The sequence below is a fragment of the Tursiops truncatus genome, chromosome X (assembly GCF_011762595.2).
Source record: "Tursiops truncatus isolate mTurTru1 chromosome X, mTurTru1.mat.Y, whole genome shotgun sequence".
NCBI classification, from domain to species: domain Eukaryota; kingdom Metazoa; phylum Chordata; class Mammalia; order Artiodactyla; family Delphinidae; genus Tursiops; species Tursiops truncatus.
In genome coordinates this window covers 113,020,064-113,047,954 of record NC_047055.1, presented here as the reverse complement: position 1 = coordinate 113,047,954, position 27,891 = coordinate 113,020,064, and the positions used below count along the sequence as shown (strand labels likewise).

The 27,891-nt window shown below is 42.7% G+C and overlaps 2 protein-coding genes across 18 annotated transcripts in view; one reads left to right on the top strand and one right to left on the bottom strand.

The window, feature by feature from the left end:
- Positions 1-25,847, top strand: PDHA1 (pyruvate dehydrogenase E1 subunit alpha 1). Of its 2 annotated transcripts, none has more exons than XM_033849044.2 (11): positions 1-61; positions 15,845-15,904; positions 16,477-16,650; positions 17,444-17,570; positions 18,270-18,361; positions 19,192-19,284; positions 20,100-20,255; positions 20,513-20,584; positions 22,851-22,918; positions 24,070-24,178; positions 24,687-25,847. In XM_033849044.2, the coding sequence occupies exons 1-11, from the start codon at positions 53-55 to the stop codon at positions 24,849-24,851; spliced, it is 1,125 nt and encodes a 374-aa protein (XP_033704935.1). In that variant the 5' UTR covers positions 1-52; the 3' UTR covers positions 24,852-25,847. The 2 variants fall into 2 exon arrangements, with proteins under 2 accessions (XP_033704935.1, XP_033704934.1); XM_033849043.2 differs by lacking the exon at positions 1-61 and adding an exon at positions 3,709-3,868.
- LOC117310110 (mitogen-activated protein kinase kinase kinase 15-like) overlaps positions 25,645-27,891 on the bottom strand; it is a 26,467-nt gene continuing 24,220 nt past the window's right edge. For 11 of the 16 annotated variants that reach the window (XM_073799205.1, XM_073799204.1, XM_073799203.1 and 8 more), the window contains one exon: positions 25,645-27,180. The gene's annotated coding sequence lies outside the window, so the exon portion shown is untranslated. The remainder of the gene's footprint in view (positions 27,181-27,891) is intronic. The other 5 variants (XM_073799212.1, XM_073799213.1, XM_073799211.1 and 2 more) reach the window with 4 other exon arrangements.

The window sequence follows — 27,891 nt, the reverse complement described above, 5'->3', positions numbered from 1 at the left end:
GGTAGGAAGCCTGAAGGCTTGATGGGATTCCAGTGTGATAGGAGGCAAGAACATGCCTCAGGTGAGGAGGCACCTGAGCGTCTCTTGGGGCAGGAGCGTGGGCTGCTGGTTGACCAGATGTTCTCAATTTGATCCTACTTTATAAAGTTCCCCAATGGCTAGATCCATCATCTCCTTGAGGGTTGCAAGATGGGGATATTAAAACTCTAGGATTCCTTCTTAATTGGTGAAAACTTTTCTATAAAGAACTTTCCGGGGGTGGGGGTGGGGGTGGGGAAGGATGGGGAGAAGGGATAGTCGGGGAGTTTGGGATTGACATGCACACACTGCTGTATTTAAAATGGATAACCAGTGGACCTACTATATAGCACAGGGGACGCTGCTCAATGTTATGTGGCAGGCTGGATGGGAGGGGAGTTTGGGGGAGAATGGATACATGCATATGTATGGCCGAGTCCCTTTGCTGTGCATCTGAACCTATCACAACATTGTTAATCGGCTATACTCCAATATAAACTAAAAAGTTAAAAAACAAACTTTCCCCTATCAGCTATTGGTTTACCTTGAAATTCAGTCTGTATAGGAGAGGGAGGATAAATCCTCAATTCTTTCCCTTTACCAGTTTTCAGAGTAATTACTATTGGGTGGCTCTTCGCTTCTAGGTCTTTCCAGTGGAGAGAGTTAGGATGTATATTTTTTAAGGGGAAAATAGTCATGAGTTTATACTGTTATTTCCAATTCAAAATCAGTACCACTAAGCTTCTTTTGCTTTCATTTTATTTTTGTGTCTCTTTTGTCTCATGTTGAAAATCTTGGTTCCTAATGACGTCAACATAATTATATATTCATTTTATCGGGGTGTGTGTGTGTGTGTGTGTGTGTGTGTGTGTGTGGTCTCCAATAACAATGACACTGATAACTGAAAACAATTTAAGCCTTTTTTGGGCAGTTCTTTTTTGCTGGCTTTATTACTGTGTTGTTCAGGTCATTCCCTGGGGGGTTAGGTCCACAACTTCGTATGGTTAAATTCATTTGTTGCATTTTGTCTCCATTTGTATTCCATTTTGTGTTATGGTTATGGAAAACATTTCTGTGGCTCGGAAGTCAGAAGAACCCCTAGCCATAATCCTTCCAACAGGGAATTCCCTGGTGGTCTAGCGGTTAGGACTCTGCGCTTTCACTGCTGAGGGCCTGGATTCGATCCCTGTTCAGGGAACTAAGATTCCACAAGCCACGCAGCACGGCCAAAAAAATAAAAAAATAATCCTTCCCACAGCATGGAGCCTAGCACATCAAAAACACTCAAATATTCATTGACTTTTATGACCTGTATATATGATTTTTCTAAGTCATCCACTGGGGCGATGGCTCCCACCAAGAAAGCCCAAGGCATGGTAAGGACCATGGTTTGCTCTAAAGTTCAGCTTGATTGAGAGTTTTTAGGGTGCTTTGTAAAGGAAAGGTCAAAAGGCATATTTCAAGATCCCTAATCTAAATCCTCCGGCTTCACCCAGAGAAGCCGGTCATAAACTGGCCAGGCCGGAGTGCTGGAGAGAGGAGTCCCTCATCTCGTTTTACCCAAGCTCTGAAACCCTCCTCTCTTCTTTTCCTTCTTTTTTTTTTTTACATTATTATAGAGACTGTCAAAGTTTATTTTCCTTTAAGAAATGAAATGGATCTTTTTTTATTGAGGTATAATTGACATATTATATTAGTTATAGGTGTACAACATAATGATTCAATATTTGTAGATATTGTGAAATTATCACAATAAGTCTAGTTAACATCCACGACTATACATAATTACACATTTTTTGTCGTGATAACAACTTTTTAAGAGATCTATTCTCTTAGCAACTTTCACATATGCTCTATATTACATCCCCATGACATTTATTTTATAATGAGGAAAAAATTAATCAATAGTCAACCTAAGAAAGAAATGGAAAATTTCATTTGAGCCAACCTGAGGATTATAATCTGGGAGACAGCCTCTCAGAGAGCTCAGAACTGTTCTGAAGAGGTTAGGGGGCAGGGAGGCCAGTATGTCTGTGATTTTAGAGAAGGGGTATGTGCAGTCAAACACACATCTTGGTAGAAGGTTACTGATGTTCATGAGGGAAGAGAGGTCTTAGTTAATGGTTTTAGTGCTTTTCCAAGCATGGGAAGATGCAAGAAACTGGGTTCATAAAATTTTCTCCTGAAAATATCTAACTACCTGAGGGCCAGTTCTGCCAGTTTTCCCAGAGCACAAAAATGCCTCATCTTGTTCTTCACCATGAATTCCTTTTAGGGTATATTTTAGGTCAGTGACTGCAGCGGCTCACAACTTGATTCTTGTAGAACTGGATGGTGGGCAACATTCTTTATTTTACAAACCCTTCCCTTTCGGTCTTAATTTAGACCAAGGTTTGGGAGGCATTTCATGACCAATTTGGCCCACAACACTAGGAATGCTCATTCCCAGGTAAGGCCAGGATTTCATTGATAGGACTCTCCATGTGCTGTTAGTGGATTAGGCCCTGTTGACAGTAGCCCAAAGCCTCTGGACCGCCTGTCTTACTGGTCTGTTATGGTTCAGGAAACGGTTCCCTCTTGTTGCTTCTTCCCATAGCTAGAGTTACGCTATTACCATCATTGATCTTAAGAGAACTATATATCAATATTTGGTGAATCATTTCAAGTCACTTAGTCATTGTTATTTTTATCACAGGCTCAGTCACACATCTGGTAATGCAAGAAACAATCATTTTGTAAAATAGGCAGGATATAAACAATATAGCTAGTGACATTAATAAGGTTATATGTAAGTATTTAAGCTAAGAACTTCCATTAGCTGTGGCCCCGTATCTCCCCAGGTCATGTGATCTGGTCTGTTCTGTACCCGTCGCTATCTTTAAGGGAAATGGTACATTGGCATTGTACATAAAATTCACCAAAGATGTATGCACATCCAAGGTGAGTGGTGGGTCATCGTGATCCCTTACAGGATTGAGAAAGGAATGTTATCTTCAAAGGGGTTACATGGCTGGCGCTAGAAAAAGAACAATTCATGTTGGTGGTTGAGCAGGTATTTCTGCCATTAGGGAGTTCAGGTTAATGCATAAATGCAGATGCACAATGCACACGAGAGGGGAGGCAGGAGGCCCAAACGGGCAGAGTAAAAACAGTTTGTTTAAATTTTTCTTGTCTTGCCTTAAAATATGAATTTTATTTCATCAAATCCTAGCTCACAGCAGATAGGGAAGACTTACAACTGTCACATGATCTCTAAAAGAAAAGTTAGCGGCAGAACCATTTATAGAAACCAGGTGTTCTGTCTTTCGGCCTCCCCCAGGGATATTAATCTTCACCATCTTGTGTATTGAGCAAAGGCTTCAAAGTTGCGGCACCGGCAGGGCTGGACGCTCAGTAGGATTGGCCTTGCACGATCGTGCGTGGCTCAGCTGGGGTGCAAAATCCAAGCAGGTTCTTTTCCCGCGGGGCCTGGAGGTGTGGCCTCACTTTCCCACGCAGGCACCCTCAGGTCTCCGGCGCCTCACCTGCCGGCTGCTTGCTGACGGAAAGATCCCTCAGCCTCGCCCTCTGGCTCTGACACCCAATGGGCGGCCGCGGGCCTCAGGTGGGCGGGGCACGCCCTGGGAGCCGTTCTGGTTGGCCCGCGGCCCGGCGAGGCGCGTGACGTTTCCGTCGCGCCGTGCTGGCGTGAAGTGGTAGCGTCCGCTCCGAGAACCTGAAGGAGACTTGGAGGCACCTGGGCCGCGCTGCTTGGGCCGTTGGGAGTCGCCGCTGCCGCCACTGCCCGCACTCCATGAGGAAGATGCTCGCCGCCGTCTCCCGCGTGTTGTTGGGCGTCGCCCAGAAGCCGGTGAGGTGGCGTGAGCGACCCGGGGTGGGGCGCGAGTGGGCCCGAGGCCGGAGGACGCCAGAGGGCAGGACGAGCGGGCTGAGTGGGCCGGGCGGGCCGGGCCTTGTGGAGCCGCGGGCCTTTGTCCTGCGTCCACGTCGTGCGCTCCGCTCCTGGCCGCGAGGGGAGCGGTGGCTCGGCCCTCGGGCGCCGACTGAGGGAGGGGGAGCTTTACAAGGTCCGTGTGGAGGTCAGGCGCGGCTCCCGGTGCCGGCCTGGTCGGTGCGCTCTGGAAGGGCCCGTTCGTTTACCTCAGAGAAGGGGACTTTGGGATTCCTCGAGTCTCGAGTTGACCGCCTCTTCCCAGCCCACTCATTTTAAATCTTCCTCTTGACCGGGAACCCGGAGACAGAGTGGCTCCATTCACACTTCAGTTTCACCAGTTACTAGCCCTGTGACCTTGAGTAAGAGGTTTTTGTTTTTTCTTCAAAATCCCCGTGCTCAGTTTGCTCATCTCTAACATGGAGATGAGAGTACTTACCCGTGGGGTTGTTTTTTTTTTTTTTTTTTTAAATGAGGATGAGGGACGGTGAGGCTTAAACGAGTGACAAATATGTAAACCTTTCCCGGTAGCGCGTGGTACATAGTAGGTGCTACCTGTGTTAAACATTGTTATTATCATTTAGGATCTCTGTTGCCTTATTGATTCTCTGTATGGAAGTTCTGTCCATTGATGTGAGTGGGGTGTTAAAGGCTCCTACCAGTACTGTATTCCGGTCAATTTCTCCTTTTATGTCTGTTAGTATTTGTTTTATGTATTTGGGTGCTCCTATATTAGGTTCATATATGTTGACGGGTGTAAAATCATTATATAGTGTTCTTTATCTTTCTTTATGCTATTTGTTTTAAAGTCTATTTTGTCTGATATGAGTATTGCAACCCCTGCTTTCTTGTCATTTCCGTTTGCATTCCCTCACTTTCAATCTTTGTGTGTCCTTTGCCCTAAAGTGGGTGTCTTGTAGGCAGCATATTTTAGGCTCTTGGTTTTTTTTTAATCCAGTCTGCCACTCTGTGTCTTTTGATTGGAGCATTACTGACATTTAAGGTAATTATTGATACGTATGTATTCATTGCCATTTTAAACCTTGTTTTCCAGTTTATTCTATGTTTCCTCTTTGTTCCTTTCTTTTTGTGGTTTGAGGATTTCCTTTTATTTTATGCTTGTGTTTTCTTTCTGGTTTTTGTGAATCTATTGTATGTTTTTGACTTGCAGTTGCCCTGTTTTTCAAATATGTGAACCCCTTCCTGTATCTGTTTGCTTTAGACTGGTAGTCATATAGGCTCAAATGCATTCTAAAAAAACAAATGCACATTTTGTCACTCTCCTTCCCCACATCTTATGATTTTGATGTCTTTTTTTTTTTTTTTTTTTTTGCGGTACGCGGGCCTCTCACTGCTGTGGCCTCTCCCGTTGCGGAGCACAGGCTCCGGACGCGCAGGCTCAGCGGCCATGGCTCACGGGCCCAGCCGCTCCGCGGCATGTGGGATCTTCCCGGACCGGGGCACGAACCCGTGTCCCCTGCATCGGCAGGCGGACTCTCAACCACTGCGCCACCAGGGAAGCCCCCCTCCCCTTTTTTTTTTTTTTTTCCCCCATACGTGGGCCCCTCACTGTTGTGGCCTCTCCCGCTGCGGAGCACAGGCTCCGGACGCGCAGGCTCAGCGGCCATGGCTCACGGGCCTAGCCGCTCCGCGGCATGTGGGATCTTCCCGGACCGGGGCACGAACCCGCGTCCCCTGCATCGGCAGGCGGACTCTCAACCACTGCGCCACCAGGGAAGCCCTTGATGTCCTTTTGATTACATCTTCATGTTTATCCTTCTGCTGTTCCTTGTGTTTATCATCACTTTCACAAATAGGTTTTTTTGTTTTTGTTTTGATCTGTATAGTGGCTAATTTAAGTGATTTACTTTCCAGTTGTGACTCCCTCCTTCCTATATCTTCTTTTCTATATAGAGAAGAACTTGGAGTATTTCTTTTAGGGTAGGTTTAGTATTGCTGAATTCTTTTAGTTTTTGCGTGTCTGAGAAATTCTTTATTTCTTCTCCTATTCTAAATGATCATCTTGCTGGGTAGCGTATTCTAGGTTGCAGATGTTTCCCTTTCAAGGCTTGAATATATTTTGCCACTCCCTTCTGGCCTGCAGCATTTCTGTAGAGAAATCAGCCGATAGCCTTATGGGGATTCCCTTGTAACTAACACGTTGTTTTTCACTTGCTGCCTTTAAAATCCTCTCTTTAACTTTTATTATATTTTATTATAATTTTTATTATATTTTATTTTAATGAAATTTTATTATATTTAATGAAATTTTATTATAATGAAATGTCTTGGTGTAGGTCTGTTTGGTTCATCTTGTTGGGACCCTCTGTGCTTCCTGTATCTGGATATCTGATTCCTTCTTTAGGCTTGGGAAGTTTTCAGTCATAATTTCTTCAAGTACATTTTCAGTCCCCTTTTCTCTTTCTTCTCCTTCTGGAATCCCTATTATGTGTAGATTGGCACACTTTATATTATCCCATAGGTCTCTTATATTGCTTTCATTTTTTTTCACTTGCCTTTCTGTCTGCTGTTTTGATTGGGTAATTTCCACTCTTCGACTTTCGAGGTCACTTATTCTTTCTTCTGCATTATTCATTCTGCTATTCATTGCCTTTAGCTCAGCTTTCGTCTCAGCAAATGAAGTTTCTAATTTTTCTTGGCTCCTCTTTCTAGTTTCTAGTTTCTTTTTACAGTACTCTGCATTTCTGTCGATAGCCTTTCTTAAGTCCTTCAGTATTTTCATTATCTCCTTTTTGAACTTGGTATCTACTAGACTGAAACCCTAGTTTCATTGTTTGTTCCTTCAGGGGAATTTTCTTGGTCTTTTAACTGAGAGTAGTTCCTCTGCTTCTTCATTTTGCTTATATTTTTTTTACTCTCTGAATTTAGGAGAAACAGTTATCTACTGTAGTCTTGGAGGGCTACTTAAATGCAGGTGCCTCCCTGCGTAGTTTGTGTGGGTTGAATATTTTTTTGGCATGAGGGCTGTTTTTGGTTTGGATTCTTGCCGTCTCTTTCCTCTGCGTGTGCTGGTCGTTATCCCCTTGATAGGGGATGTGCAGGTGCGTGGCCCGCGTGTGCTCCCGGGGAGGGTGGGGGCAGTGGTGGGTGCCCAGTCACGGGACCCTTGGCAGCTGCAGTGGTCTGCATCCGCCTCTGGAGTCGGAGATGGCAGTGGCGGCTCGAGTCCGCCCCCCGGAGCTCGTGTAGGTGGTGCCCTGCTGCCTGAGAGTGCGCGCACGGAGAAAGAAGCTCCTATGGCGGTCCCACCTCTCTCTTCGTGCACCCCCCAACAATGGCCCCTTGCCTTTCTGAAGGGCCCAAGCTTCTTCCCGTATTCCCTCAGTTATAGTGCACCACACTCCAGCCCCCGCAGGCTGTCGTCTCCACGTAGCCAACTCCAGTCCTCTCCCTGGGTCTGACCTCCGAAGCCCAAACCTCAGCACCCAGCCCTTGCCCAGCCCAGTGGAGGAGCTTCTCAAGCTGGGGAGTGCAAGGTCGTGGTACCAACCGTCTGTGTAGGTCTCTCTCTGCTTTGCTTTCCGCAGACCAGTTGCTGCACGCTCCTCCGAGGTTCCGAAGCTCCACCTCTGTCCTGGGTGATATCTCCACCAGTGAGGGGACTTCTCAGGGTGTGGAAACGTTTTCTTTTTCACAGCTCCCTCCCAGGGGCGCAGGTCCCGTCCTGATTGCCTTCTCTCTTTTTTTTTCTTTTTTCTTTTGTCCTGCCCAGTTATGTGGAGATTTTCTTGCCCTCTTGGGTGTCTGAGGTCTTCTGGCAGAGCTCAGTAGATGTTCTGTGAGAACCCTTCCACACGTAGATGTATTTTTGGTGTATTGATACTTGTGGGAGAAGGTGAGCTCCACGTCCTACTCCTCCACCATCTTGATCCAAATCTCCCTCACACTTCTTTTTTTTTGTTTTGTTTTGTTTTATTTTTATTTATTTTATTTGTTTATTACTTTTGGCTGCGTTGGGTCTTCGTTGCTGCGCGTGGGCTTTCTCCAGTTGCAGCGAGCGGGGGCTACTCTTCGTTGTGGTGCGCGGGCTTCTCACTGCGGTGGCTTCTCTTGTTGCGGAGCACGGGCTCTAGGCGCACGGGCTTCAGTAGTTGTGGCACACGGGCTCAGTAGTTGTGGCTCGTGGGCTCTAGAGCACAGGCTCAGTAGTTGTGGCGCATGGGCTTAGTTTCCCGTGGCATGTGGGATCTTCCCGGGCCAGGGCTCGAACCCGTGTCCCCTGCACTGGCAGGCAGATTCCTAACCACTGTACCACCGGGGAAGCCCCGAAGCTCAGGTTCTTGATGTCTCATCGCAGAAAGAATTCAGTGAGAGACAAAGTGATAGGTAAGAAGTGGATTTATTTAGAGAGAAACAGACTCCACAGAGTGTGGGCCATCTCAGAAGGTGAGAAAGGCCCCCCCCCCCCCAACTTCTGATATGACTTTTAGCTTAACTTTCGCTTAATGTGGCTCCTTTCACCCATTGTATCAGTGAATCTTACTGTTTTTGAGATTCATAGTAATGAAATGGGAGAAAGTATCTAAGTAGCTTTCTGACAGTCAAAATCTTTGACCTTACCTTCTTGCTCTTTATTATGTAGAACTGTCATTGTTTCTTGTTAGGAATTTAGGATGGAGAAAGAGAATTTTTCCTTTTCTTGGTTACTGTTGCTTGACTGGTTTGGTCGTTAGTTTTCAGTCTCCAAAATGCAGTTTCTGTAGTTGTATCTGGAGATATATTTTTCAAGATAAGATATATATATTTCTAGCCCCCCAAAACCATTTAACTGTCAAAAATAACATATCCATTTCATGATTGCCGAACATAACGTTTTGTTTGTCACCTCATACTTCTCAACTTTTCTTCTTCCCAAATTTCTCAATTTTTTTCACTTATTCTTAGATGTATTGGACTCTCTCAATCTCTAACTTAACTGAAGCATTTGTCTCTAGCAGTTCAACTTTTTTTCTCCAGCAATGTCATGGTTTTTGTTGGCTTTATTGGATAATGGTATATTGATGGGTGAAGAGATCACTAGATAATAGCTTTCTGCCTGTTGGCTTGTACCCTTAGCAGATCAACCTTACCCCTTCTCACCAAGATCAAGACCATTGCTACAGGTTGGATGGTAAGGTAACACACTGTATGAACATATCAAAAGTACTTTTTGTGGGGTCTGAAGAATGCTCTTCAAGTCTGCATGAGAAGAAGTCATATTGGTTTACGTATGCGTGACGTGGCAGAATGTGGCTAAAGTAGTACAGTCCTCCTAACTGATTAAATGTTTGTGGTCTAACCTGGACCTTAGCCATCACACAGAGTACTATTGCTGTGAGCAGAGTGAAAAGGAAACATTTCTGGCAGCTCTTTACCCGCGCCCCTTCCCCCCACCAAACAGTGACAGCCACCTGAACATCAACAAGGGAGCACTGGGGATTTCCATGGCGGTTCAATGGTTAAGATTCTGCGCTTCCAATGCAGGGGGCGCAGGTTTGATCCCTGGTTGGGGAACTAAGATCCCACATGCTGTGCGGCGTGGCCAAAAAAAAAAAAAAAGGGAGCACTGGGATTCTTCGGCGGCCGTGCGGGTTTGAGGAGGCAGCTCGTGGGGGTGAGGTGCTTAAGGTGAGGTGACACAGACCTTGGAGCCAGATTTGCTGGGTTTGTACCCCAGCCCCAACAGTTAAGTGCTCTATGGTATGGGCAACTCAGGTAGCATGAATCTCATCAGCACCGAGAGAAAAGCTTCACTGAAAACTCATTGCAGGTCCCACCCCCTCAACTCAGATGGCAACAGTGCAGTCAGAGGCCTGCCCCTCTAAGCCTCAGAATAGGAATTCTGTAGCAATAGGAATTGAGGTTAAAACACAGATGCCACCAATCTGCACACCAAATGGCATGAGTCAATGACACCAGCTCCGAGATCTGTTTTGAGCCCAAGCAATGGTCCAAGTTGCACATAGGTCACCTTGCTTGATCTAACAACAGATCAACCTCAGAGGCATTTTTGTCAGAATTTCACCCACTGAAAAAACAGCTGGCTAATCTGGTTTTTTCCCAGTAATAAATGAGAAGCTTTTATTTTATTTTTTAAAAATTTTGAATTTTATTTATACAGCAGGTTCTTAATTAGTCATCAGTTTTATACACATCAGTGTATACCTGTGAATCCCAATCACCCAATTCATCACACCACCATCCCCACCCCACCGCGGCTTTCCCCCCTTGGTGTCCATACGTTTGTTCTCTACATCTGTGTCTCAACTTCTGCCCTGCAAACCGGTTCATCTGTACCATTTTTCTAGGTTCCACATAACATGTGTTAATGTACAATACTTGTTTTTCTCTTTCTGACTTACTTCACTCTGTATGACAGTCTCTAGATCCATCCACGTCTCAACAAATGACCCAATTTCATTCCTTTTTATGGCTGAGTAATACTCCGTTGTATATATGTATCACAACTTCTTTATCCATTCGTCTGTTGATGGGCATTTAGGTTGCTTCCATGACCTGGCTATTGTAAATAGTGCTGCAATGAACACTGGGGTGCATGTGTGTTTCAGAATTATGGTTTCCTCTGGGTATACGCCCAGTACTGGCATTGCTGGATCATATGGTAATTCTATTTTGAGTTTTTTTTTTTTGCGGTACGCGGGCCTCTCACTGTTGTGGCCTCTCCCGTTGCGGAGCACAGGCTCCGGACGCGCAGGCTCAGCGGCCATGGCTCACGGGCCCAGCCGCTCCGTGGCATGTGGGATCTTCCCAGACCAGGGCACGAACCTGCGTCCCCTGCATCGGCAGGCAGACTCTCAACCACTGCACCACCAGGGAAGCCCTATTTTTAGTTTTTTAAGGATCCTGCATACTTTTCTCCATAGTGGCTGTATCAATTTACATTCCCACCAACAGTGCAAGAGAGTTCCCTTTTCTCCACACCCTCTCCAGCATTTGTTGTTTGTAGATTTTCTGATGATGCCCATTCTAACTGGTGTGAGGTGATACCTCATTGTAGTTCTGATTTGCCTTTCTCTAATAATTAGTGAGGTTGAGCAGCTTTTCATGTGCTTCTTGGCCATGTGTATGTCTTCTTTGGAGAAATGTCTATTTAGGTTTTCTGTCCATTTTTGGGTTGGGTTGTTTGTTTCTTTAATATTGAGCTGCATGAGCTTTTTATATATTTTGGAGATTAATCCTTTGTTGATTCATTTGCAAATATTTTCTCCCATTCTGCGGGTTGTCTTTTCATCTTGTTTGTGGTTTCTTTTGCTGTGCAAAAGCTTTGAGGTTTCATTAGGTCCCATTTGTTTATTTTTGTTTTTATTTCCATTACTCTAGGAGGTGGATCAAAAACGATCTTGCTGTGATTTATGTCAGAGAGTGTTCTTCCTATGTTTTCCTCTAAGAGTTTTATAGTGTCCAGCCTTACATTTAGGTCTCTAATCCATTTTGAGTTTTTTTTTTGTGTATGGTGTTAGGGAGTGTTCTGATTTCATTCTTTTACATGTAGCAGTCCAGTTTTCCCAGCACCACTTATCGAAGAGACTATCTTTTCTCCATTGTATATCCTTGCCTCCTTTGTTGTAGATTAATTGACCATAGGTGTGTGGGTTTATCTCTGGGCTTTCTATCTTGTTCCATTGATCTCTGTTTCTGTTTTTGTGCCAGTACCATATTGTCTTGATTACTGTAGCTTTGTAGTATAGTCTGAAGTCAGGGAGTCTGATTCCGCCAGCTCCGTTTTTTTCCCTCAAGACTGCTTTGGCTATTTGGGGTCTTTAGTGTCTCCATACAAATTTTAAGATTTTTTGTTCTAGCCCTGTAAAAAATGCCATTGGTAATTTGATAGGGATTGCATTGAATCTGTAGATTGCTTTGGGTAGTATAGTCATTTTCACAATATTGATTCTTCCAATCCAAGAACATGGTATATCTCTCCATCTGTTGGTGTCATTTTTAATTTCTTTCATCAGTGTCTTATAATTTTCTGCATACAGGTCTTTTGTCTGCCTAGGTAGGTTTATTCTTAGGTATTTTCGTCCTTTTGTTGCAATGGTAAATGGGAGTGTTTCCTTAATTTCTCTTTCATATTTTTCATCATTAGTGTATAGGAATGCAAGAGATTGCTGTGCATTAATTTTGTATCCTGCTACTTTACCAGATTCATTGATTAGCTCTAGTAGTTTTCTGGTAGCATCTTTAGGATTCTCTATGTATAGTATCATGTCATCTGCAGACAGTGACAGTTTTACTTCTTCTTTTCCAATTTGTATTTGTTTTCTTTCTTTTTCTTTTCTGATTGCTGTGGCTAGGACTTCCAAAACTATGTGAATAATGGTGGTGAGAGTGGACATCCTTGTCTTGTTCCTGATCTTAGAGGAAATGCTTTCAGTTTTTCACCACTGAGAATGATGTTTGCTGTAGGTTTGTCATATATGGCCTTTATTATGTTGAGGTAGGTTCCCTCTATGCCTACTTTCTGGAGAGTTTTTTGTTTTTTTTTTTTTTGTTGTTGCTGTGTATGATCCTTTTAATGTGTTGTTGGATCCTATTTGCTAGTATTTTGTTGAGGATCTTTGCATCTATATTCATCAGTGATATTGGTCAGTAATTTTCTTTTTTTGTAGTATCCCTGTCTGGTTTTGGTATCAGGGTGATGGTGGCCTCATAGAATGAGTTTGGGAGTGTTCCTTCCTCGGCAATGCTTTCGAAGAGTTTGAGAAGGATGGGTGTTAGCTCTTCTCTGAATGTTTGATAGAATGCACCTGTAAAGCCATCTGGTCCTGGACTTTTGTTTGTTGGAAGATTTTTAATCACAGTTTCAATTTCATTACTTGTGATTGGTCTGTTCATATTTTCTATTCCTTCCTGGTTCAGTCTTGGAAGGTTATACCTTTCTAAGAATTTGTCCATTTCTTCCAGGTTGTCCATTTTATTGGCATAGAGTTGCTTGTAGTAGTCTCTTAGGATGCTTTGTATTTCTGCAGTGTCTGTTGTAACTTCTCCTTTTTCATTTCTAGTTTTATTGATTTGAGTCCTCTCCCTCTTTTTCTTGATGAGTCTGGCTAATGGTTTATCAGTGTTGTTTATCTTCTCAAAGAACCAGCTTTTAGTTTTATTGATCTTTGCAATTGTTTTCTTTGTTTCTATTTTATTTATTTCTGCTCTGATCTTTATGATTTCTTTCCTTCTGCTAACTTTGGGTTTTGTTTGTTCCTCTTTCTCTAGTTCCTATAGGTGTACGGTTAGATTGTTTATTTGAGATTTTTTCTTGTTTCTTGAGGTAGGCTTGTATAGCTATAAACTTCCCTTTTAGAAATGCTTTTGCTGCATCCCATAGGTTTTGGATCACCGTGTTTTTCATTGTCATTTGTCTCTAGGTATTTTTTGATTTCCTGTTTGATTTCTTCAGTGATCTCTTGGTTTTTTAGTAACGTCTTGTTTAGCCTCCATGTGTTTGTGTTTCTTACGTTTTTTTCCCTGGAATTCATTTCTAGTCTCATAGTGTTGTGGTCAGAAAAGATACTTGATATGATTTCAGTTTTCTTAAATCTGCTGAGGCTGGACTTGTGACCCAAGATGTGATCTGTCCTGGAGAATGTTCCTTGCGCACTTGAGAAGAAAGTGTAATCTGCTATTTTTGGATGGAATGTCCTATAAATATCAATTAAATCTATCTGGTGTATTGTGTCATTTAAAGCTGTTTCCTTATTTATTTTCATTTTGGATGATCTGTCCATTGGTGTGAGGTGTTAAAGTCCCCCACTGTTGTGTTCCTGTCGATTTCCTCTTTTATAGCTGTTAGCAGTTGCCTTATGTATTGAGGTGCTCCTATGTTGGGTGCATGTATATTTATAATTGTTATATATTTTTCTTGGATTGATCCCTTGATCATTATGTAGTGTCCTTCCTTGTCTCTTGTAATATTATTTTAAAGTCTATTTTGTCTGATATGAGAATTGCTACTCCAGCTTTCTTTTGGTTTCCATTTGCATGGAATATCTTTTTCCATCCTGTCACTTTCAGTCTGTATGTGTCCCTAGGTGTGAAGTGAGTCTCTTGTAGCCAGCACATATATGGGTCTTGTTTTTGTATCCATTCAGCAAGCCTGTGTCTCTTGGTGGGAGCATTTAATCCATTCATGTTTAAGGTAATTATGGATATGTATGTGCCTATGACCATTTTCTTAATTGTTTTGGGTTTGTTTTTGTAGGTCCTTTTCTTCCCGTGTGTTTCCCACTTAGAGAAGTTCCTTTAGCATGTGTTGTAGAGCTTTTTGGTGGTGCTGAATTCTCTTAGCTTTTGCTTGTCTGTAAAGCTTTTGATTTCTCCACCGAATCTGAATGAGATCCTTGCCGGGTAGAGTAATCTTGGTTGTAGGTTCTTCCCTTTCATCACTTTAAATACGTCATTGCACTCCTTCTGGCTTGTAGAGCTTCTGCTGAGAAATCAGCTGTTAACCTTACGGGAGTTCCCTTGTATGTTATTTGTTGTTTTTCCCTTGCTGCTTTCAGTAATTTTTCTTTGTCTTTAATTTTTGCCAATTTGATTAGTATGTGTCTCGGCGTGTTTCTCCTTGGTTTTATCCTGTATGGGACTGTCTGCGATTCCTGGACTTGGGTGGCTATTTCCTTTCCCATGTTAGGGAAGTTTTCAACTATAATCTCTTCAAATATTTTCTCTGGTTCTTTCTCTCTCTTCTCCTTCTGGGACCCTTATAATGTGAATGTTGTCATGTTTCATGTTGTCCCAGAGGTCTGTTAGGCTGTCTTCATTTCTTTTCGTTCTTTTTTCTTTAGTCTGTTCCGCAGCCGTGAATTCCACCATTCTGTCTTCCAGGTCACTTATCCGTTCTTCTGCCTCAGTTATTCTGCTATTGATTCTTTCTAGTGTTGTCTTCATTTCAGTTATTGTATTGTTTATCTCTGTTTGTTTGTTCTGTAATACTTCTAGGTCTTTGTTAAACACTTCTTGCATCTTCTCTATGTTCGCCTGCATTCTTTTCCCGAGGTCCTGGATCATCTTCACTATCATTATTCTGAATTCTTTTTCTGGAAGGTTGCCTATCTCCACTTCATGTAGTTGTTTTTCTGGGGTTTTATGTTGTTTCTTCATCTGGCATATAGCCCTCTGCCTTTTCATCTTGTCTTTCTTTCTGTGGATGTGGTTTTTGTTCCACAGGCTGCAGGATTGTAGTTGTTCTTGCTTCTGCTGTCTGACCTCTCGAGAAGCATTTATTATTTCAAAAAAAAAAAAAAAAAGGAAGGGAGTTGTAGAGAACATCTTCCTTCTGGTGCTCTTCGAATCATAAAACATCCCTCAAATCTTTTGTTTTTTTTAAGTCAGGGAATGCTAAGTATCTTTTCTTTTGTCTTGTACATTTCTCACTAAGGTGTCTATCTCATGCTTTGTGTAGTTTAAAATATTTTTCTTATAGTACCGTTTCATAGAGAAGTGATTTGCCTGAAATAGGAGTTGAATCATAGTTTTATTTGAAGAACTATTCTGAAAGTAAAGCATTAGCTTGCTCAACGTATGTGGTTATGACTAAGAATAGCATAAACATACCCCACAGATTATCTGGTCTCTTCGATTTGGCCATTAACTTCATTACATTTTCACTGTAATTTCTTTGAAAACAAAGTGACTATATAGACGGGTTTCTGCAGTTTGCCTTTCGATGGGGGTACCATGTTTCTTTGGCCAAAGCATGGATTCCTTTTGGAGGACAAGATCCCAACACAGTGAACAGAATGGAAGATAAGCCCATGAATGTGTTAGGGCTCTTAGAGTTCTAGGACTGCATCCTGATAACTGATTAATAAGAATAATAACTCAAAAATAACCGACAATAAAAAGCACTGATATACTTGTATATTTTGATCTTTCAAGGCAAGCAGAGTGCTGGTGGCATCCCGTAATTTTGCAAATGATGCTACATTTGAAATTAAGGTAAGAGGTGTTTTGCTTCGTGTTAAATTTTTTTCCACAGGTACACTTTGATATATAGTTTTACCTCTGCAGTACAGCATTTTGATATTCATGTTTTTCACCATTTTATTCCAAATGTTCTAGAATCGAAGATTCAGAGAAGTTAGCAAAAATTAGAATTTACTCCTTTTATGTAGCAGGTTTTTGGTAGTTTGGAGCAGGAGAGCAAGCTAAAAAGATTGAAGACCTACTCTAAGACTTGAAATGTGGTTTGGTAACATGTTTGAATAAGAAGATTCTTAGAATGCTTGTTTGAAAGTTTGTCTTTCAACCTGTAACTCAGTTGACTTCTAGGGGTTTTCAGTGAAAGTCGTCTTAGAAAGACTTCCTTTCTCCAAGACCCCATCTCATTGCACAGTCAGTTTTATGAAGGAATCAGAAGCAATATGCAGCATTTCTGATGTGCTCGCCTGCTGGTTTTCAAGTTCAGTATTTGCTGGTTTTCGATTTAAATATTTCGAGTTAGATCTTAGAGTGGGTTGGCAGTGTTTACATTGTAGTGACTGAGAGATAACTGTCTGATTCCATTTCAGAAATGTGATCTTCACCGGCTGGAAGAGGGCCCTCCTGTCACTACGGTGCTCACCAGGGAGGATGGGCTCAAATACTACAGGATGATGCAGACTGTTCGTCGAATGGAGTTAAAAGCAGATCAGCTATATAAACAGAAAATTATTCGTGGTTTCTGTCACTTGTGTGATGGTCAGGTGGGTGGTAGTTTTGTAGTAAAACTGTGTTACTTAGGAATTGAAGTATGGTGTGTGTTTATCAGCTTTTACCCTGCTTTATCTGTCTGAAGGATTTGAGGCTGGTATTTTAGAATAAACATGAGAATGCTGAGACCTGCTAGGAAGCTTATGCTAAAGAATTGACTCATGTATCATATTGCTGACTTCCTGTGCCTTTATAGCATTATGATCACCTGTACTGAGTATACTTTTGGGGGACGGGTTTTCGTTTTGTTTTTTGTTTTGTAGGTTTAGGCCAAGGTTTGTGAAATCAAATGCCTACCAGGGACCAGTTAGGTAGAATACATGAGTGAAGGCTGCCAGCTGTATGAAGTATCGAGAAAGGTGACAGGGACTAGTGGTGAAGTGGAACAGACGGGGCCCACCCGCAGGGGTAGTCATAACTGGCTGGTAGTCCAGCCAGTTGGTGCCATGTGGAAATACGGGGCTAATGCTTCCTGTTGCTGATGTCTTCGAGAGAAGACAGACGTCTCTATTTTCATGTGAAATTCCCCAATATTTTAATGTTCACATTTGATTCAGAATTTTTTCACATCACCATACAGGCTTAAAAGAAACGTATCTATGCATTGCCAGTTTATGGCTCTGGCTTGGGCCTTACCCTCTACTCTGTTTCTGGTGTAAAGTAGAGGTACTTGCTGTTATTAATGAAGAGTTCTACTGGGCCAAATATTTCATAATAGTGTAGGAAACCTTTTAACTAGAAATGGTGTACTGTACTGACTCATTGCCACTTCTTCCTTGAATGCAGGAAGCTTGTTGTGTGGGCCTGGAGGCCGGCATAAACCCCACAGACCATCTGATCACAGCATATCGGGCTCACGGCTTTACGTTTACTCGTGGGCTTTCTGTCCGAGCAATTCTCGCAGAGCTTACAGGTTTGCTATTAATTTACAAAAAGGGGAAACTAAGTTTTCAGATCTCCTATTAAGATGCTAACCGTTTATAAGTTAACATTGAAACCTTTTTGAGGGTTAAAAAAAAAAAGCTGAAACCAAAAAAACCTCTCCCTTTTGGTGCTCTGGTACCTCTATTGTGCTTTTGAGTAAACTGACCATTTTTTGAGGTTGTCTGGCCTCTCAGGTAAAGGTCAGCTCTATAAAATCAGAATAGTGTTTATCACTCAAGCATGCCAATAGAAATCTAGCAAAGAAAGTAAATTGAGTATAAGTATTTCATTGGGTAGAAATTCATTGGGTAGAATCTTCTCAACAGTCCCTTTGTCCCCCTTGACTCTTATGCGAGTGTAGGAGAAATCAGATGTTTGTCACTGGCCAAAAAAAAAAAAAAAAAAAAGTCTAGGGGACCACACTAACATCTGAAGAAAACTCAGTGATTAGAGAGCTGAAAAAGTTGGAAAGGTCAAGGACATGGGACTGGCCTGACCTTCATTATAAAAGGGCCAGGAGACAAGGAGGACTTGTCTAGGTATTTGCATAGAGGGACAGGTGCTTATGTAGTTGAATCGGTTTCTGAGTTCTAATGGTTGAGCCTCTACGTAAATACTCTGGGTGTGTTTTTGTTTGTTTTATATATTTGGTTTTTGATGTGTCATGTTTGTGTGGTGCCACTTCTAGGACGAAGAGGAGGTTGTGCTAAAGGAAAAGGAGGATCGATGCATATGTACGCCAAGAACTTCTACGGGGGCAATGGCATCGTGGGAGCTCAGGTAGTAGAGGACTAGCATTGTATGATTTTCTGGATTTGGCCCTGGCCCACATCTGTGCAATATTCTGTACCCCAGACAACTTCCCTCTGAAGTACTTCAGTACTTGGGGGGCACGGTGTGCTTTAAATGACCTCTTGCGTCATACCCTATCATTTAATAAATAGATTTGTACAGTGATTTAAAATGTTTCCTTTTAGGTACTTGTTATGTTTTATAAGTAAGCAAGAGCCTCTAGCAGTAGAACTATACCTTTGCCGTTTAATTGATATTTAATTGCTTTGTCACATCCTCTTGGCCACACCTCTCTCCCTGCTGTAGACAGTGCTGGCACTGGTACCAGACCAGGAGAAGCAGGTGGTCAGGATCTTAAGGGCCTAGTTTGAATCTAAAGCCAGCTTCTGTGGTTATGCCGTCCTCCTTGTTCTCATCAGTTAGTAAATAATGGACAAGGAACAGCAGAAGATCGTATCTAGATTGTTCGGTTTACTTTCTAATATATTACGGTTCTAGCATCTGGGTTTTTTGGTTTGTTTTTGGTATTTTTTTTAATCCTTGGTTTCTTTTTCTTTTTTTGGCTTTTCAGGATTAGCAGTTGAATCTCTGAATGCATAAATGTTATTGCTAAATGGTTGACATAGAATACGATAGTAGTTATTCGTGTTACTTTGCTAGTTTGTTTATAATATTGGGGGTAGGGTAAGCAGAGACAGGGTTGGGGTAGGGACAGTGTCATTTCTATCTCACATTCTGGTCAGGAGTTAACATTCAGAGCATTAACTTCTTCCCTCACGGATTTCTGTGGTTCCTTTCTTGGTTGTCCTTAATATTAGGTGCCCCTGGGAGCTGGGATTGCTCTGGCCTGTAAGTATAACGGAAAAGATGAAATCTGTTTGACTTTGTATGGTGATGGCGCTGCTAATCAGGTGAGTATGTGTCTCTTAACATTGCAATAATGATTACAGTGTTATGTCCAAAGTGTTGAATATTCATAGTTCAGTTTGTGGTGAAGTAGTATATTGCTTACTAGTTGAAATGGCCGTTTATCTGGCAAGCTAGAATTTGGTTTTGTGGCCACATTAGAGATTTACATCCTGGCATTGTTTCACAAGCGCTTTATATAGGTGTACTCCTAAGAGTACGCTCACCTTTGCTCTACCTCAGTGCTCCACAGACTCTGTGGGGAAGGACTGATTTACATTTTAATCCTTGGCAAACCAGTTCTTAAACCAGTACCGTAATGTACAGACTCATTCCCCTGAATGCCAAGGCGCTGTCAGACTCCTCTCGCTCTTCTGTCGTGGTCTGAGTAATCACCGGTCCGTGGCTGACACCCTGCCAGGCCCTGCTCTGGATGCCGATTCTCAGACACCGGTTCACTCTGGTCATCCAGAGGGTCTCATAGAATTTATAATGAAGCACACAACTAGGCAGCCGTAGTACATTCTTACATGTCCATCTTTTCCCGTTGTATTCTCCGCTGCTGCCTTGGCCCTACAGAAGCAAGTAGTAGTACTTGGTTTGTCACTTCCTTAGCGGCAAAAGAGGTGATGGTTTGCTGCGCTGTGCCCCGCTCCCCCCCAAGCGCACACACTCCTTTGCTTCAGAAGCTTAGTTGTGGGTGAGGCGTTTCATCCTATGGAAGCTTTCTCTGCTGGGTAGAGCAGCAGCTGTTGTGGATGATGAAGTCTAGAGAAAAACAGCAAAATGAAACCACTTGAACTTTTATACATACTTCCAGGGTCAGATATTCGAAGCTTACAATATGGCGGCTTTGTGGAAATTGCCTTGTATTTTCATCTGTGAGAATAACCGCTATGGGATGGGAACATCTGTGGAGAGAGCAGCAGCCAGCACTGATTACTACAAGAGAGGCGACTTCATTCCTGGGCTGAGGGTAAGGACACCTGTTGTAGAGCTGGAGCTACACCCTCAGGGCCTGCGGGGCCCAGGTACTCTGTCAAGTGCCCTTGAAGATCTCAGAGAGATCAAAGAGTTCTGTTTTCTTAGTGGATGAACAGGTCATGTAAGATGAAAATGGTTTTAGGCAGTTGGATTTATGCTCTGCCCCTTTCCTTTTTATTTTTAAAATTTTATTGAAGTATAGTTGATTTACAATGTTGTGTTTATTTAATCTTTCCCATTTATTAATAGGTAGATGGAATGGATATCCTGTGTGTCCGGGAGGCCACAAGGTTTGCAGCTGCCTATTGTAGAGCTGGAAAGGTAAGATTTTTCTTGTAGGCCTCTAGGCTAGAGATTTCTAATGACATTTATCTGTCTTAAAGTTAAAAGAATGCCCCCTGTGTCTATTGTAGCAATGTAGGAGTAGCTGCTAATTGAGGTGTAAAAGATAGAAGCTGGGTCCAGTTAAGCGAATCGGGTCCCTTCATATAAATAACATGGTCTTGATAGCTCACGTCTTGGGAAACATTCCATGTTTGCCCCATTTGGGGTAAATCTTTCCTTGCAGTGCTCCCTCAGCATTCTGCCTCTGTCTTCATTGTGACAATCTGTTTTGCCTTTTGGTTTGGTTAATTATGTGCTTCTAACTCTTCCACCCCCCTGCCCCCCGCCATCAATCATAAGCCCCTTGAGTGAACAGACTGGGGACTCCTGCAGTGCCCTGCACAGAACTTTGCTTATGTAAAATAGGCATCCAGTATAAGTTTGTCTTTTGTAAATCAAATAATACGTTTAAATTATGTAGTCTTAGTCTTGCTGTTTCAGTCCTAAGAACCTTGACCCTTCCAGTTATAGCAGCGGAGGGAGAAGGGAACAGTGAGATTGGCCTAAAAAGAGGCTTACATGCCATCTGAGCTGGTGGAAAGATGTTCTTCTCCCTAAATCAGTGTTTCACAGCCCAGAAAGCAGGCCCCTGAGGTTTACCCTTCAGTGACTTCCCTCACGTACGTGTTTGGGCAGTAGTGCAAATAAGATTGGGCTGGCAGTGATGAAAATGGAAGAGAGGGTGAAGAGGGGAGGGAGCTGTAGAACGGTTGAACCGAACAAGAAAAAGATGACTGAGATGGCAGGTTGGTGGCAGTGGGCTCACTGGTCTGTATCAGGACTCTGAGACTAGGGGTCCACGCCCTGGGTGGTGGGTATCATCATCCCCCCCTCTCCCAGTTCCTGAAAGAATATGTGGCATCCAACAGTATGTGGAAACAGGATCAGTAGTTTGTAGTGTGTTGACTTTCTCAGCCTGACCAAAGCCTGATCTTGGAATTAGGGGAGGGTCTGGAAAAACCCCTTTATCACCATCCCCTTAGCCTAACCAGCCGTGCTTCCAAATGGCTACGGGATGATTAACAATCAATAGGTGACAGTTATTGAGAGATGATAGGTCAGGCAATGTGCTAAGCACTTAGGTATTACCTTTTTTAATCGGCGCACCTCTGAGCTGGGTTAATTACTGTTTTGTAGATGAAGAAACTGAGGTATGTAGCTACTATAGAGTACAGCCAGAACTGGAACCCAAGCACTTGGATTCCATCTCCCGCCCTCTTTTAACTACTACACCAAACTGCCCAAGGATCCTAGATCCACCCCATCCCCTCTGTTCAAAGTTGTTTTCTAAAAGGGGGCTGGCGTAGCATGAGCAAGCTACCTCGTGGTAGCCGGGCTCTCCCAGTCGCAGGATCAGCACCTACCAACTTTCTGTTACACAGTAGCTAGATCTCTGTGAAGCAGGATTGGTTGCTGTCCCCTACGAAACACTGCATGAAGTGGGTGTGACGTAGAAAGTCACCTATCCAGCCTCTCTTCATGTGTGCTGGGAAGTGGAGAAGGACGAGAGGACTAGAGGTTTGCTTTTCATCTTACGTTGTTAAGGTTTATGTTAGTGTTTTTCTCTAGCCTTGATCAGAATGCTTATAGATGATTTCCCCTGTGACTGGGGGGGAGGGGGGTGGGCAGAAAGACTAGCATATTAACCGTGAAGATAAATGCCATCCCCGCTTTCTGATAGGCTTTTCTTAATTAAATCTATGCTGTGCTTAAAGAATTATATATCAAATGCAATTCTGGTGAAATAGAACCCATTGACATTACATAAAGAATTGTCTGCCTTTTTGATTCAAAATATGCTGCGGGGGGGTGGCTTTTATTAATAAGTTCCTGTTAAAAATAAGGAGGATGGGGCTTCCCTGGTGGCACAGTGGTTGAGAGTCCACTTGCCGGTGCAGGGGACGCAGGTTCGTGCCCCGGTCCGGGAGGATCCCACATGCCGCGGAGCAGCTGGGCCTGTGAGCCATGGCCGCTGAGCCTGTGCTCTGCAACGGGATGAGGCCACAGCAGTGAGAGGCCCGAGTACCGCAAAAAAAAAAAAAAAAAAATGAGAATGAAACATGCAATAAATAGGTAATAGAAATGAGAATCAACTAAGAAGAAATTCTTAACTCAGATCTGATGAAGGTATTTGATCCTGAAAGGACGTACATTTGAGGCTGTGGCCATTGTTTCACCTTACCTCCACTGGGTTCTGTTTTAGGGGCCCATACTGATGGAGCTGCAGACTTACCGTTACCATGGGCACAGCATGAGTGATCCTGGAGTCAGGTATGGTCATGGGAAAACTGAGTGTGGTGTCCGAAGTGGATGGGCTTTGAATGGTGCTACTTAGATGAAAAAGCAAAGCATTTCAGTGTGTGTTTGCTTTTGAAGCCAGACACCAGTTGGCTTCATGCATTGATTTAGTAGTTAGACTGAGCCTGAAAGGTGTGCCTTCCAATAAATTGGTTCCAATATAGAAAGCATTCTGAAAATTCCTCTAGTGTGTACATGCTAGTTAGCATGAGCACCAATAAGAAAACAATTGCAGAGAGGAATTGTTGCATAAAACAGGACTGATGGTAGAGTAGGATACTTGGGGGCATTTACCTTTTGTAGGCATTACCCCAGATTCTCATGGCGTATTCCTCTTCTGGCTGGAATGGAGCAAGACCAAGTAGCACGTGGGGTATTCCATATGTTGAAATAAATCAGTCAAAAAAAAAGGAGTTTTGTCACCTGGCAACTCTGGCATGTAATGCTGCAGTCCCGGAGTGTGGCATAATTAAGAGTAGATTTAGTCAAAGTAAGCCGTAATAAGTCTTTGAGTATAGAATGAAGGCCTAAGGGAAAATGTTATGAAGAGCAGCTTACATGGAAGAAAGCACTTGGTGTAATTCTGTTCTTAAAAAAATGGTAGAGCCTTTCTTTGCTTTTAGTGTTATTTCAAGTGCTGTAGGACAAGGGTCAGTTGTACAGTCAAGAATCGGAAAACCTCCTCTCCAAGTTCTTGCCAGCCACACTGCTCTGTGGTCTTAAGGGAGGAAAGGCAAGGCACATTTTTTTTTGTGCTTAGCCTTCTGCTGCCTCAAAGGTTATAGCTATCACCACAGAAAACCATCTCCCCTGCCTCCACCACTACCTTCACGCCCGACCTCTAGATCAAGTAGCAAATAGAAACTTGGCGCCTGTTGTCAGAATGCCAGAGAAGCCAGGTGAATTGCCATTGTAGAGTTTTCTATAAAGACAGAGCAGCTCTTCCTTACAGAATATTAGGATGAGTTCTTGTATTTTGCAAGTATATAATTCTGCCCTTCTTACGGTGACGTGAGTACTGATGTGCTCCTTCGTCTCAGAAACAGACTGCTGTGTTTCCCAGACTGTCTCTGCTGTGCCGGCACTGTTCTTATCTACTTGTAACTCTGTTTCCCTCCCTCTAGTTACCGTACACGAGAAGAAATTCAGGAAGTTAGAAGTAAGAGTGACCCTATCATGCTTCTCAAGGATAGGATGGTGAACAGCAATCTGGCCAGTGTTGAAGAACTAAAGGTACAGGGACTCTTGATGGTTTAAAAGTAAGTCTGCCTTTGAAGGTTGGCTCTCCTTTTTGAGCAGTTTTTCTCTACACAAGAAGCTGCCACTCGGTAAACTAGGTAAGTAAGTGGGAAAGTACATATTGTATTCGGTTGGCCAAAAATTTTCCGAGCCATGTTGTGGGAAAACCCCGATGTAGAACTTTTTGGCCAACGCAATATTTTTCACAGGACATTAACCTCCTCCACCATCCGTTCTGCTTTCCTAAAAATATACTGTAGATTTTTAATTCATAAATGTTCCCTCGCCAGGGTATATGTCTTAATGTTGGTATCTGTCCTCCAGAATCCCCCTTCGTGGATCGTTGTGTCATGGTTAAACTAACATTTTCAATAATAATAGGTATACTGCCAGTACTAGTAGAGAGTTAACAACTAGCAAGAGGTTCCCAGTAGAACAAGTTGGTACCTAAGCTGCTGTCTATTCAAAACATCTCTTGAACTGTAATCTGATTGATTTTTAGGAAATTGATGTTGACGTGAGAAAAGAAATTGAGGATGCTGCCCAGTTTGCTACAGCTGACCCTGAACCACCTTTGGAAGAACTCGGCTATCACATCTACTGCAGCGATCCGCCTTTTGAAGTCCGGGGTGCAAACCAGTGGATCAAGTTTAAGTCCATCAGTTAATGCAAGATGGTACACCTTCAGTTGGGTATTCAGCAGCAACTGTAAGGAATGCTTTGGGTTCTCTACTTTGTTAAGGAGGAAAAAACCCATAGAAAGAAAGTGTAGATTTAGATAGATAGATAGATAGATAGATAGTGTAATTGCATGTGGTTTGTACAGTGTTGCATTAAAAGATACAACGTCTTTTAATGTTATATCTTAAGGATAGTATGGATCTTATTATAAAGGTTATTTTAGTTATATAGGTCTAAAATAGGTAATAAGAGTTTGCTTAACCCTCCTTCAAATTACTTCCTTAAAATAGTTCTATTTGGTTTAGTTGTATACTCGTTTAACAAATACTTTTTTAGTTACTAAAAGGAGAAACAATTCCTTATATGCCTGTCCAACTCTGCCACCTTTTTGTGGGGCGATCATTGTCCTGTCCCTCCCAGTGCCCAGCAGCTTACCTGGTGTACCCTAACGTGCACACACGCCCCCATTTGTGTGCATGTCGGTGCTGAAGCCTGTTCACACTGAACCATCATTTCTCCTTAATAAAACACAGTATTTATTATAACCAGGCAGGGGTGGAAGGACAATTCGATTTTTAAATAAGACTACTTCATTTTAAAGGCCAAATAAGTTAGTTTTCTCCATTTCATTAAGTATAAATATGAAGCTATTTTCTTAATAGTTTTCTATTTACAGTCATATCAAACATTAAATACAAGGCATATTCTTATCAATTTTAAGTGCAATTCCAGTTAATAGTAATGTATGGAATGTGTGATCTGAAACAGTGATTCCCAGCCTTTTTGTTATTTTAAACACCTGTTGTTTCACCTTTCCAGCAGATATTTTTCCATTGAAGTAAATTAAAATTCATTTTTAAGGATTCCCTAATACTCTGGGATGTCAAGACCAGGTTTTACAATCACTGTTTTCACAATACATACAAGTTCTACTCACCTTGAAAACATGTTGATAAATAAAAGGTAAAAATTTTTTCCATCATTCTTTAAAACTTCAAGTTCTTAAATTGTTCATTGAACAAGCGGTGTTTTCCTTGCGTAAGTGCAGCAGAATTCGTGTGTATGTTGTCCGCTCTTTGATTAAGCCTCATCTTGGGTTGCCGGGGCCCCCTGAGCCTGTCTTCTGTACTGGGAGACTGCAGTCCAGAGCCTGCAGAGGAGACCACCACTACGAAACAAACAGGAGTCGTCTTTAGAGAGTCGTAAGAGAAGACAACTTCAAAGCAACACAGCAGAATACTTCTTTAGGAGCCCTTATGGCAAAAGCTATAGTATATCCTTCCAGACTTGTCTAGATTTGTTGTCTAGTCTTAAAAATGCAGTCCCTAACTTGAAAACTTACTTAACTAAAACAGGAATATGTTCTCTTCACATATGGAGGTGACACTTGTGCCTTAGCAGGAGTGGGACATGGCCTGAGAGGTACTGTACAGGAGTGCTGCTGCATCTGTGCAGAGCAGACTATTTAAGATGACGTGGGGATGAGAAGGCAGGGTGCAAGTTAAAGAAAGAAGGCTTTGGGTGTAGTAGCCCACTAGCATCTCATGTCTTGCTTCACTCCACTCCCAGCCAGGCCTGTCTCTTGACTTTTTCTACTGGGCCTTTAGCTTCTGCCCCCTCTCAGCTTTTCCCCAACTTTAACCTTGAAAAACTCCAGAGTTTGGAGTGAGGTTGGTAGTGTTTTTCCTGACTGAGCCATAGAAAAGGGAGTTAACGTTAATGAAGGGGGGAAAGTTACATTACCAGCACTTTGTTTTCTACTGCTTTACTTAAAAGCCTAATTACAGGGGCTTCCCTGGTGGCACAGTGGTTGAGAGTCCGCCTGCTGATGCGGGGGACAGGGGTTCGTGCCCCGCTCCGGGAAGATCCCACATGCCGCGGAGCGGCTGGGCCCGTGAGCCATGGCCGCTGAGCCTGCGCGTCCGGAGCCTGTGCTCCGCAACGGGAGAGGCCACAGCAGTGAGAGGCCAGCGTACCGCAAAAAAAAGCCTAATTACACCAAAAAAGTCATTTTCTGTTCCACGAAGTGTTTTGAGGCTATTCTTACCGTAGTGTAAGGTACCTTAGGTCTTCCTTAGTGATATAATTAAGAATATCAGAAAGTGTATAACCTTCTTCAAGAATCTGAAACAAAGATCAAATACATTAAGAGCTAAGCAGCTCTGTAATGATAGCACAGGAATGGTTTGTTGGTTGTAAGTTTACCTTTTCAATTGTTTTCGTATCCGCTCCTTGCAGTTGCAACCAGTCGACAAGCTCTTCTTCTGTTCTCTGCCCATAAGACCGAGGAGGGGAGGCTGAGTTCTCTGTAATCTCTGTAAGGATTAGAAAGTTATGTTGTATACTGATGTGTAACAGCAAAATTCTTCAAGTAACAAGTTGGATCAAATAAACTATTATTCCAGAATGTGATGTGAAAAGGAAATGGATTAAACCTGGCTCAGCTGCTCTGCTACACACTGTGCAACAGTCCATAGTCCTTGGAGTCACTTTCCAGAGATTAAAAATGTTCCTTACCTGTGATACTTCAAACTAATTATCTCCTACTTTAAATGTGTATTCCCATCTTTAAAATGCCTTTTCTAAGAAATCATATCCGTAACTGCACTGGAATTCAAATGAGGAAATAGGTTTTAATACTGAGATTTTTGGCCTCACAGCTTATCCATTCCCCACTCCATATCCATTCCCCACTCCAAGAGGCACCTGTAGCCCTTTTGGGCACCAAATGCATAAGGCTGGTTGACTGAGGTATAATTTATGCCGTAAACCACCCTTTTTAGGTATGCAGTGCTAAGAACTTTGACAAGCAGAGTCACATAGCCACCACCACAATCAAGGTAGAGATATTTCTATCACGCCAGAACGTTCTCGTGGCCTTTTATCATCAATTCCACCCCCCCACCCAGTTCTATTTTCTGTCCCTGTAGTTTTGCCTTTAATAGAATTTCCTATAAACGTTCTACATTTACGGAATCATAATATGTAGCCTTTTGAATCTGGCTTCTCTCACTTGCATAATGCAT